The sequence below is a fragment of the Mytilus edulis genome, chromosome 3, assembly GCF_963676685.1.
Source record: "Mytilus edulis chromosome 3, xbMytEdul2.2, whole genome shotgun sequence".
Lineage (NCBI taxonomy): Eukaryota > Metazoa > Mollusca > Bivalvia > Mytilida > Mytilidae > Mytilus > Mytilus edulis.
The window spans coordinates 69,278,778-69,291,556 of NC_092346.1; the positions used below are offsets into that span (position 1 = coordinate 69,278,778).

General features: G+C 31.0%; 1 protein-coding gene across 1 annotated transcript in view; it reads left to right on the plus strand.

Annotated features, from left to right (window-relative positions):
• The first annotated feature begins 1,510 nt into the window (after positions 1-1,510).
• The window catches only part of LOC139517272 (uncharacterized), a 36,674-nt gene continuing 25,405 nt past the window's right edge, over positions 1,511-12,779 (plus strand). Inside the window, exon 1 of the mRNA XM_071308163.1 lies at positions 1,511-2,166. Coding sequence (XP_071164264.1) covers positions 1,925-2,166 — 242 coding nt within the window. The 5' untranslated portion in view covers positions 1,511-1,924. The remainder of the gene's footprint in view (positions 2,167-12,779) is intronic.

The following is a 12,779-nucleotide window of genomic DNA, read 5'->3' on the forward strand; positions in this document are numbered from 1 at the left end:
GAAGATGTCAGTAATTTAGCATGACTTAATGATTCTAGTACCCGATATATAAGCACTGTATTGTCAAAAACAGCCCATATTTATGTAGCAGAAGCATTATACTTTCTAATAAATAGCTAAAAGATTACATTTTCACAATTTTGTAAAACTGCTATATTTTGGGGCCAAAAAGGGGTCTTACTGAACCTACTCCTTTGTTTCGTGTGCTGTTTTGTGATTTTGCAAGATATTGCTTAGATTTGTTTTGCATATGATATCGAACAGTAATGACGCTTTTGAGACTAACCTTGTTTAGTCGAAGATTTTTCATCTTAAGGTTCTATCTCTCCAAACACTGTCCTTCCACCTTTCAGAGACTATATAGTGTACTGATTGTTATTTTTTTCTCGTGAATATACATGCTTAAATTGCTTTGCACCTGGGCGGTAAGTAAGCAACGATCAATCAATAAATCAAATTATGAATGTACATGCTGTGACAAATATCACATTAAAGGTCCAATTTCCTTGTAAATATTAATTGCATTCTCTGATTAAATAAAAAGTGCGAGCGCACACATGGTTATAAAACTCCCACCACACCTTTGGTTAAACAACTTCATACTTAAAACAATATTTCCATATTACGATATATCATACACTTACCACAAAAAAACAAGCAAACTTTTTTTGCCGAGAGTTTGCTAAGGCACGCGTATCGTTTGCCTCTAGGGATGTTTTACTATGAAAGCCAAATAAATTAGAATGGATGAATGGTAATTATACTATGTACTGAACAACAAGACTACCAACAGAGAAGAAAAGTTATATGCCAATTGCTTTCTAATCATTCATGCCTCTTTTACCTTACCACACTGATAAATACAAAGCTAACTTTGATGTAAACATCTTATCTAAAGTTTACAGAAGATGAAACAAAAACTAGAACAAAAATTGTCATCTGGGAAAACTGTTTTGAAAATACAGATGCTTTACCCAACGTACATCTCTATCTCGGCATAAAAAACACGTTAACACGATACAGAATGATAATATCTGAAAGAAAAGCCCTCGTATCTCATAAATCTTGTACATTACTTCCTTGTTGGGGTTGATCATAATAACTATAAAAGAAATGCTACATTAGCTTTTTCATGATTTAGACAACGATAACTCGTATATTGACTTATTTTATACGCTACATATTACGTATCGATAGATATTACGTAACATCTAAAAGTACGAATCCATTTCCTATTTATTTTAGTTATTATAACTGTCAATCTTTTCTGTTATGAGTATCATTTGCATGGTTTATAACTTCATTAAATGAGGTAACTTACTTATTTAATTATTTATAACAAGTACATATATTAACATACACTTTCTTGCGTCCTGTGGAAAAAATCATATTTATCTTTTCAGCAGCCAGATCAAACCAATATATTTATTTTCCTACATTAACTTATTTCAGAAATTGTATATATAAACAATTTGATACAGAGTTCGCTGTTGATCTGTCAATCATAACCACAAGTTATTAAGTAACATCCCTATAATAAAGCGAATTAATTGTTTGGCAGTTTTTGAATGATTTCGATCATTGCTGGGGTTAATATTGAGAATCTTTACTTCAAATCAAAGGTTCAATAAGCTTGTGTAATCTATGTGATTTTGTTTATCGACAAATATCATTCGGCGTTCTGACTGTTCCTATTGGATAATATTCCGTTATAATTCATTCTCGAGTAGATTCAATAGAGAAAATTGTGGGATATGATTACCGCAAACGTTGTAATGATTTTAAAATCAGAGTTTATTCATTTAGGAATGTCTTGTCTTCGATAAGGAATTCAAATGAAGCTCTTACATATTATTTACAACGGTTGAGATTTTTTACAAACAACTGAACTATAGTAAAACATAAAATACAACTTTTCCGTATCATGGGATGTATTAATACGAAACGAAGGAAAGATGCTCTCCGCAAAGGAATCGACGTTACTCCAACAAAGCGGACCAAAAATTATTTGAAACAAAACAATGAACAAAACGATTCGCCAAGCAATGGAAGGTGTCATTCCGAACCCTTTCCGGAATTTACAGATCGACAAAAACAACTGGTGTTGGATTCATGGAAAATTATCCAAGAAGACATGTCTAAAGTTGGAGTTGTAATGTTTATGAAGTAAGTTAAATTTACTTTTATACCGTACACATCGAGCAATTTACAATCATTTTATCTGAGACTTGAACTCAATTCCTATAGTTAATATTGACATGTGAGGGTTGTTTATATTGCATACATGTAATGCGAATATGAATTATTTTTGTTTTAATGAATATAATGAAACGTAGCATTAAAGTAGTGTATCTACACTCGAGCAAATAGTCCAGTATTAAATTGTTCAATTCATTCACTCTACATTAGGCATAAATATCTGAAAAATATGTATTTGAAAAAAGTCATAAAATTTAGAAACAAATAAGTTTTAGTTATGAATCATGTGTCTAACTCATTAAATATGAGTTATATCGAATACATCCATAGTCAGACCTTATCGCTCAACCTTTATGAACTGATTTGGATCTAGTAGTTATGTTTGTCCATTGATGTAAGTAATCCTACTTTATCGTACGACGATAATGTTTGTCCATTGACATTTGTTGTCAGTAATCCTTGTTTATCGTACGACGACAGTGTTTGTCCATTTATTTCAATAATCCTAGCTTATCGTACAGGTGTAATACCACCAAATAATAGTATATCACATCCGGATACATTCGAAAAATAGTCGAAAAAAATATTTCCTTGAATTTTAAAGTTGTAGGAAATTAATCTTAAATTTCATTGCAGTAAAAAACTTCTGGGTCATAAACATACATCTTAGTTGTTTCTAAGCACCATTATTTTTTTATTTGGTGTTTCTATAGAATATTTTTGAAACTTGAGGTTATATGATTACTAAAGCTTGCAAACAGGTAAAAAAAGGTGAACATTTGATTGGTTAACTTCCAGTGTTGGATATTTTCTTGTATGCAATGCAATGTTATGTGAAATTTTTTCCTTAAGTACTGGAAAGGATAAAACTTTACTCATGCCAAGTATTTCTTAATTTGCAACAAAGATAAATTCTGCAAAATATTTTGAAAAGTGCAAATTTAACAAAGACTAATAGGGAAAAATCAATGGTGGTTTTACACTTACAATGACAATATTTGTCCATTAATACCAGTAATCCGAGTTTATCGTACACAGACAAATTTCGTTTTGCCAGTTGTTGTCAGTAATCTTAGTTTATCGTACAATAATAATGTTTATCCATTGATGTCAGTAATCCTAGTTTATCGTACAATAACAATGGTTATCCATTAATGTCAGTAATCCTAGTTTATCGTACAATATTAATGTTTATCCATTGATGTCAGTTATTCTAGTTTATCGTAAGACGACAATGTTTGTCCATTGGTGTGTCAGTAATCCTAGTGTATCGTACAATAACAATGTTTATCCATTGATGTAAATAATTCTGGTTTATCGTACAATAACAATGTTTATCCATTGATGTCAGTAATCGTAGTTTTTCGTACGATAACAATGTGTATCCATAGATATCAGTTATCCTAGTGTATCGTACAGTGACAATGTTTGTCAATCGATGTCAGTAAATTTAGCTTATCGTACAATAACATTGTTGTTCTATTGATACCAGTAATCCGAGTTTATCGTACAATACTAATGTAATCTTAGTTGATCGTACAATACTAATGTCAGTTATCTTAGTTGATCGTACAATAATAATGTTTATTCATTGATGTCAGTAATCTTAGTTTGCCAGTTGTTGTCAGTTATCTCAGTTTATCGTACAATAACATTGGTTGTCCATTGATGTCAATAATCTTGGTTTATCGTACAATAACAAAGTGTGTCCAGTAATGTGACAGTAATCCTAGGTTATCGTACAATAAAATTTCATACGACGACAATGTTTGTCCATTTTTGTGTCAGTAATCCTAGTTTATCGTACAATAATAATGTCAGTAATCCTAGTTTATCGTACAATAATAATGTCAGTAATATAGTTTATCGTACAATAACAATGTTTGTCCATTGCTGCCAGCTATCCTAGCTTATCGTACAATGAAAATATTTGCCCGTAGATTTTAGTAATTCATGTGTACCGTACAATGACAATGGTTGTTTTTATATGCCAGTAAACCTAGTTTATCGTACAATGATAATGTATGACCACTGATACCAGTTAACCTATAAAATAAATTGACAATGAGAAAACTATTTACCAAAATTCAAATGACGTAGACAGAAGCAACTATAACAGATTCCCGTATGGCCTACATCATTGAGGAATACCCATACCGTATTGTCAGAAATAAAAGACCCCTACATGACAAACAATTTAAAAGAGAATCATTTGATAAACTGATAAAAAAAATCGTCTTGATAATATAGCACGTGTTTGTCTGTCTTTTTTTATTTATGCTTTTATCAGACAATAAAACCATTTTCGGAGGTCATTTCGATGATCGATTAGTTTCTAGTCCTCAAACACTCGAAATTCTAAACCTTATTACCACTGTGTGCATTGTTTTTCTCTTATCGAAACTAGAAAATTCTGTTATATATGTTTTACGTTATAAAACAAATCGAAGAGTTTAAGTCAACTTGATAATGATAAATTTGGCAACAAATGCCCCTTTAATCAAGCGCTAAAAGATTGATGAAGTTTTATAACAGTTTCAAATACGTTCAAGGAGTTCATTCATGTCTTGGTTGGCACTCAAGGCTCCAGTCAGCAGTTCGACTAATGGTGATTTGGTAAAATTCAAAATTGCTAATTTATCAATTATCAAAATATGCATGGCGTTCATTATCACTGAACTAGTATACACATGTGTTTAGGGGCCAGCTGAAGGACGCCTCCGGGTGCGGGAATTTTTCGCTGCATTGAAGACCTGTTTGGTGACCTTCTGCTGTTGTCTGTTCTATGGTCAGGTTGTTGTATTTTTGATGCATTCCGCATTTCCATTCTCAATTTTAATTTTAAAAACAAGGAATTAATTATAAAAGTGTTACTATTAACAATATAAATGTACTTCAGAAGACATTGTAGTTATTTTAAGGTTTGACACTTGAGTCGTAAAAATCCTCATTGTACACTACGAGTCGCTATATGTTTCAGTCGGCCAGTTAATAATATAAAATGTAGTTAGCCCCATTTGCCATCGGAAGCTATATGTATTCTGTGAATGTTAAATGTCTGTGCCAATTTATATTGAATTCAGTTTAAGTTTCTCATAAGAAATCTGTTATCACGGTTAGTTTGATATTATTTATATTCTACTAGTTTTTAGCATTCTCTGACAAAATTTTATGGCATCACTCGGAGATATCAATTAAAGGAACATTAAAATGAGCTATTGTAATGGACCAACCATGGAAGTAATATTGAATTTTAAAATATTACTTCCATGGACCAACAGACTGTAACCCCTTTAAGTATACAATTGGGAATTGGTGCATATATCTAGTGCTTATAGTGTTGCCTTTGTTTGTATTTATCAATTTGCTTATCATATTTAATAAAAACACTATTATTTAGAACTTAAAATGCTAGAGTGGGGTGCTCATTTTCGACACATCTTTCCATGTTTTCTACAGTTTATGTTCAGGTCTAAATGTTTTTGAAGTATACTGATATTTCTATATGAAGATAACTTCAAATGCAAAATATACTTAAGCTTGAAAACCGGTTTGTTTTAAGAAAATCATCTGAAAAGTTAGATTAAAGGGTGTTTGAAATTTCCGGATGTTTTGTCAATGGGGGACACATATTCGCCGTTTTTACATATCTATTTCAAACCAAATAACCGCAGCTTTTAACAATTTTTTTAATGTTAAGTTTTTTAATCAGGAAATTGTCCGAAAATCGTTGTCCGTTTTTCGGTCATTTTCGGTAGGAGCCGCAATTTTGTCTCAGTTTAAAAAAATATTATATTTGTTATAAAAATATAATTTACGGGTACATTTCTTCCATTTCAGCCATCCTTTGAAGTTTTTACACCTCAAAATCCTTAAACGGCGAAATTGTGTCCCCGGCGAAAATGAGCACCCCACTCTAGCTCATATAACACCGATTATCATCTAGTATCGGTTTGAAACTATTCAATAAAAAGAAATATTATTATTATAAGAAACATACAAACAACAAACTCCAATAGACATTTAAAACATTTACGGGAAAACTGTTGCCGTTATAAATGTTTCCAACGTAGTTTTAAGTGCTATCTACTATTCATGATACTATTTACAGATGCGTCAAGTTGTATGTATGCGATAATTTTTAGAAAAACATATAAATGTATTACTGCCAGCTATTAACTAACATGGACATGCTTTTATAAATGCTGAATAAAGTAAAGGAAATGAGTTATATTTTTGAAAAGCACGATGTTTGATTTATTTTATTTTTTGAAGAATACGATTTCAAGTTATAAAAATTCTCAATACCAAAATATAATTGAGCACTAATGGTGTTCTTATTTTCTTATTGTTTTATGGATGCTACTTTTGCTAAGAATCTATACCTTTGCTTAAGAATCACCCTTTTATTATAGCGTCCTTAACATAAAACGTACATTATCAATGCGATGCATACAACTACAATAATACTTGGATGTTTAAGAAATGATCAGCCAGCTATCACATTTTCAGCCTTTGTTTACGTTTCAGCAAACTGCTTTGAAGTTGATGCAATAATCTACTGAGAAGAATGTACTTAATATATTTTTATTGAATATGCACATGTGGTAAACAGAAAGAGAAAGTCATCTAAACAATTCATCCTGCTCTGACGCCAAATAATTATAAAGGAGATCTTTTCTTTGAATTTGTATATATTCTAACCTGTATTATACATCGTATGTGTTTTAAGTTTCGTTGATATACTTTGTTTGTTGCACACACGAAGGCTTCATTTATCAATATTTTCTTATACGTGGTTGCTGGTATTTTTAACATAGATTTATAAGATACAACTATCAAAATGTATAGATACATTTTTTTTTATAGTATTGTATCAGATGATTATTGTTTTTAACAGCTGCAACCTGTCCTGTAAAAATTAAAGACTGGCACGTTTTATAAAAGTGTATAATTTTATAAAGAATTTCGACACTTTTCAAGGTTTATCTTACAGTTAAGCATTTAATTATACAAATATTGATAAATAAAATAAGAGAAAAGGAAGAGAGGATATTTTAGCGCATAGATTGAACAATTTAGCGACAAAAACATTGATGCTTTAGCGCAAAAGTAAAACCTATTTTAGCGACAAAAATTAATACATAGAATAATAACAAATGTATATAGTATGATAATAACGCAATCATTTCCATTTTTCACCAAATTGTAAATGCAAACATCCTAAACTTTTAGCTAACATACATTACTGTGATCTGATTTACATGTATCATGGTCAAACAAGATTTCACTAAAATGGGCTATAGAAAATACTGGTGTTAGAATTAATTGAGCACTTCAATCGGTTAATGTGTCTGCACTAAATTGACCTCTAAAAGTTACAATTTTTTAGTTGAAATATCCTGCGCCCACTCCTAACTGTTTCACTTACAAAGACAAATTTGTCGAGTTTTAAGTTTCAAGAACCAAACATTTACAAAAAGAAAAGAAAAACAACACAAAGTACCAAACTCACAGTGTTCTCTCTGTTACCTACTTATATATGTTTTTTAACGATCTTAATTGGCTATAAAGCCCTCGCACGATTGGCTCTGATACTGCAAGTTTGTTCAAAGCCCGATTTTGATTCATAGATGAACCATGTTCTCTTAAGCGGAAATGTGAAATGTCAAGCCTTTTGTTCCTTTTTCATAACTGGCATAAATATTTTTCATATATATCCAAATGATACAATGTTTTAGTGTTTGTAATTTAATATAAAAAGTATAATAAGAACCTGTTATAATTTGACCGTACTCTTATAGTTAAGGAAGATATCGCACAATGTTTGGTCTAGACACAATATTTTTTTTTCAAATGCTGTTGAAAGTTTGATAAACTTCTCAGTAACATACCTGTACTTGGATTTCTGACGAGTAAAGTAATCAAATTATTAAACCTTATACATAGCCCAGACCTGCAACTTCGGAATATTTTACGAAAACAGTCATAAATAATCCTCTTTTACCTTGATTTTTTGGCGTTTAGATACAAAATTTCTAAATGTAGCCAACTGTGATGCTTTATCATTCATATGTATGCTCGAGCAAACATTGATACCCAAAAGGATTCTTTGCTCAAAAGATACATAATTGAAAAAATTGTTAATTTGCACTTGTGAGAATGTATTTTTAACGTAAGAATGTTGCTTAACACATCTTATTTTACAAACAAACAAAAGACACTTAGCAAAAGGGCATCTAGGGTAAAATGTTCAAAATATCAATGCTTGTTTAAATAAACAATACATTCCTAAAGCATGTATAAATTAATTGTACAGTGACGTCAATGAAGACTGCACATGCCATATGAAAAAAAACCAAATAAACAAAACAAAAACCAAGGTAAAAAGGTCAACATACAAGCTTCAACAATAAATATGCGTTCATAAATATTTTAAGCTTTACATCTCCCTAGTATTAAAGAAATGTGAATGATCTATTTATTATTTATTTTGATTTAAAATCAATGATAACTTAATTTTACCCACGGTGAATGATATTCTATATTTTATTTATAATTCATAAGGAAATTTTACAGCCACACACGATTTCCAAGTGATTGAAATTAATTTTGTGCAATATGCCACTTTTTTTGAATTATTGAAAGAAAACATGGGCAATTCATTAGTCTAATAAAGAAATGAAAACAAGTTAGGCACTGTATAAAAGTCAACGGTCTAAATATTAATGATGTTATTCATTGTTTGTGAAAAAACTACGAAGGAAAACAATCCGTAACTGTAATAGGACCAATCTTATTAAATATAGATCACTGATTTCGTTATGCTCTTCGACGAGCACGCGAGTTACGATTGACCGATTTTTTAAGCCTGAGGTGATAACAAGCCTTAAAAGTTTATACATTTTGCATGTAATAATATCTTGAACAAAAATAAATTACCATGCAGACCTTCTCAAAATATTCCATAGGTTAAGACATGTATAACGGGGCTTTCTTGTGTGTGTCTTAGAACTATGTCATTATTTCGGATCTACGTATCCGGGATCGTAATCCATGTTGACCGTTAACATAGGGAACTAGTTATTGTAAAGTTTCTCCGTAAGCTCACTTAGTACTGTCTATATAACGAAGTCCATTTAATGTTCACATGTTTAATCATATATATATATATATAATCTTTATATAACAGTACATGTATAATAAATATTCTTAATCATAATTTCCAATTAACGTTCGTTCATACAACTTGGTACTTCAAGCTACTACTCTCATATCTCTGACCAATACATAAAGTTTCTCACAAGATCGAGCTATAAACATGTTCTTAATTTATGTAAGGCATTGATTAATGGTCTTGGATTATTTGGATAAACTTGTAAATGCTATTGCAGTTCAACTGTGCAACTAATGTATCGTATAAAGTGTCACATTAAACAAGATGAAAGGTAATTAAACTGATTAAGAACTGACCATCAAATCTTAGATGGAATTGATTACGCCACATTTGGTTCAATTTAGGTTTTGTCTAAGCATGTCCTTCTTATTCTTTTTTGTTTAAATAAAAACTCAGAATTTGCAACATTCATCAACACTTTTAAGTTTGTACACCTCTAATCATCTATACTTGGGTATCATGTTAAAAATCGACAAAATGTTTTAAACCCCAAAGTATGTGATCATAATCTAAAACAAGTTGATGATTTAGAAATATTTAGAACGTTGCCAAGAAATAAAATCAGCAGTAATTGGTCTTGCATATCTTTTACAGACTTATATTTTGACCTCTTCTACGCATATACATTTCATATGTTTTTCAAAATTGAAAAGAGCACCCCTACTTTGTATTCAAAAGATTTTTCGTCTTTTTAAAGACACAACTAGGGTATTTTTATGTACCAATAAAAATAAAGTTTGATAGCTGTATAGCTGTTATTATATCCCCCTGGTGTATTAAACATTTTCAGCCTTAGCTTAAATTGTAAGAAACTAAAGGCATGTTACTAATAAAAAAAAACCCACAGCAAACCTTTACTCTAATATTTGCAAAAAAAAAACCCACCAAGTGTACTTGAACTTTTCATTCCTGTATATCATTTCCAATGAAACTTGATAGAAAAGACGGCATAGTTAAAGACGTAGTAAGATTTCTTGTTGAAAGTCGAATTGTCAATTTGACTTCCGGCTAACCTCAAATGGGAAACATGTTAAAGGTGAAGGGCCATCGTGACCGTGTTTACCTCAAATTGGTATCATTCTGAGGGCATATGTTTATATTTGTGTATTAAGTAGTAAGTGACAAATTGACGAACAGAGATTCTGTAAGTACTTAAAATAAAAGAATAATTGAAATTATTTGTCAACCTTTCTAGGCTCTTAAGTGTTCCTGTTGGTCCTTTGTTTTCCACTTATATTTGATGTTTTTTTCCTCGGTTTTAGTTTGTCATCCGGATTTGTTTACTCTCTATCGAGGTATGACTTTTGAACACCGGTATTCTATTGTTGCCTTTATTTTCAGGATGCTAACTGTGATTACTTTTCAAATAGAACTGTTTCTCTTTCAGTTATTCCTACGTTCATCTGGCATTTTACTGAAGTTTGGGTTACTAGTTTTTCAGCTGTGACAAAAGTTTTTAAAATAGAATATGACCTTCAGTGGCACTACCCATCAGCATTTAAAAAAAACTTTGTTTGCGGGGGCACCTCGCTGATGTAGAAAGTTTTTTCTCTCAATATATCTTACCAGTGAAATTCAGATTTGTTAATTCCGAATTGGCAAATTAGTACTGGCAACTATTTGTTCCATTTTTTTTTTGGCACATATATGTCTCTCTTTAAATGTACTTGTTGTCTTAAGCTTCTCTATCAACATCTGATTCAGTGTTCCGTAAGGTGAGTTCCCTACTTTTATTTAGCACATGGTTAACTTCATCATTTATTCAGTCAGCGTTACAATAATTTTACGTCCTGGTGGTCATTTCATCTGCTTGTTATACACTGCATGGACGATCTAGACAAAAACAATCTCTTAATTCAGATATCTTTAATCTATACAAATAAAACAATGAAACTTGCATACATGGCCACATACATACACAGTTTATTTTTAACTGCTTAATACAGTTTTCTGTATCGAGAATAATCAATAGAATACATACTCGGGCATAATCTTTTGGTGAAATACTTTCGCCATTACTTGATGTTACCAGTCAGTTACCATTAAGACTATATTTGTCTCCCTTCTTTACATGATAAAGCACGCTCGTAAGTGGTCTATCAAGCAAATAATGATTTATGACCCTACACACTTCCTTCAATACCGTCTCCTTTCTGGTAAAACTCAAACAGATTACGCTTGTCTTACGTCGTTAAAGCAGTTGTAAGTAAACGAATAGGAATCATTAAGCAGGATTTATATACAAAAATCCCATTATGATAGAGCAGATAAATCTCCAGGGACATTGTTTTTGTATCAAATGCAAATAGAAATCCTACAATACTACATTTAATATATTTTAATCACGCACTTTATAACATCTATTTAAGAAACCTTAAAAGACTGACAGCAGGACTTAATTGAATCCAAAGAAAAGTTTCCTGTCGTAATAATTTCACTTCCGTGGAGATTCTGGTTTTTTTAATAGTCTACATGTCTTTTAATCTTCATGCCTGCTAAAAGTTCGATGACTGTAAACAAAAAATATTTTGAAATGTTTGCGATCGAATTTGTTTGACCTCGAAATCATCCTGCACATATATTTGAACTAAGTGCAAAAGGTTGACAGAAAATTCAAAATACATTAATGGATCGACATTTAGCACAACTTAAAACTGTGAGTTTATTGACAAATTTTGTGTCTTCAGGATTTTAAAGACAGAAGCTGATTCTAGAATATTGTCCTATAAAAGGCTTATTGAAATTAACAACATAATGATGTAAAACAGCTAATTATGAGACTCGAACAGAATTTCAAATTGTGAGACTCGAATAAAATAGAAAGCTGGTACAGTTACATTTTGTAGTTGAAGTGTAACATTGAGCATAACATGCTTTAGTCATCGTTAAATATTTAGAATTCCTGAATGTAAACAAGCTATTATATGACAATTAAGGCAGAAAAGCCATTCGGACGTAATAAATTTTGAAAGTATATTTTGTCTAGAATACATAGTCCTATACGATACACTTATAAATGGCAATATTTATGTTTTGGAACCTTTTCACTACAAAATGTAGCTCAGTTGAAAATGGGTTTTCATTATATGCAGTTTCTTTTTCCAATTTACTTTTATTATATGTAGTTTGTGTTGCATAACATGTTGTTCACCTTGTAGTCCCAAAATTTTATTTTTATGGATTAACTTTTAAGTAAATCGTAAATTCAATATTTTTTAATCTGTCAATAATGTAGGTTTAGAAATCTCACAACTAAATGAATTCTACACATGTGTCTGATCTACCTCAACAGCTTGGCATTTCTTGCCACTTATACTTTATATTACTGTCAGTTTTGTGTGATGTTCATCTATTGTCGTTTTTGATATATTCATTCACAGCTTTTATGAGACTTCGGGTGATA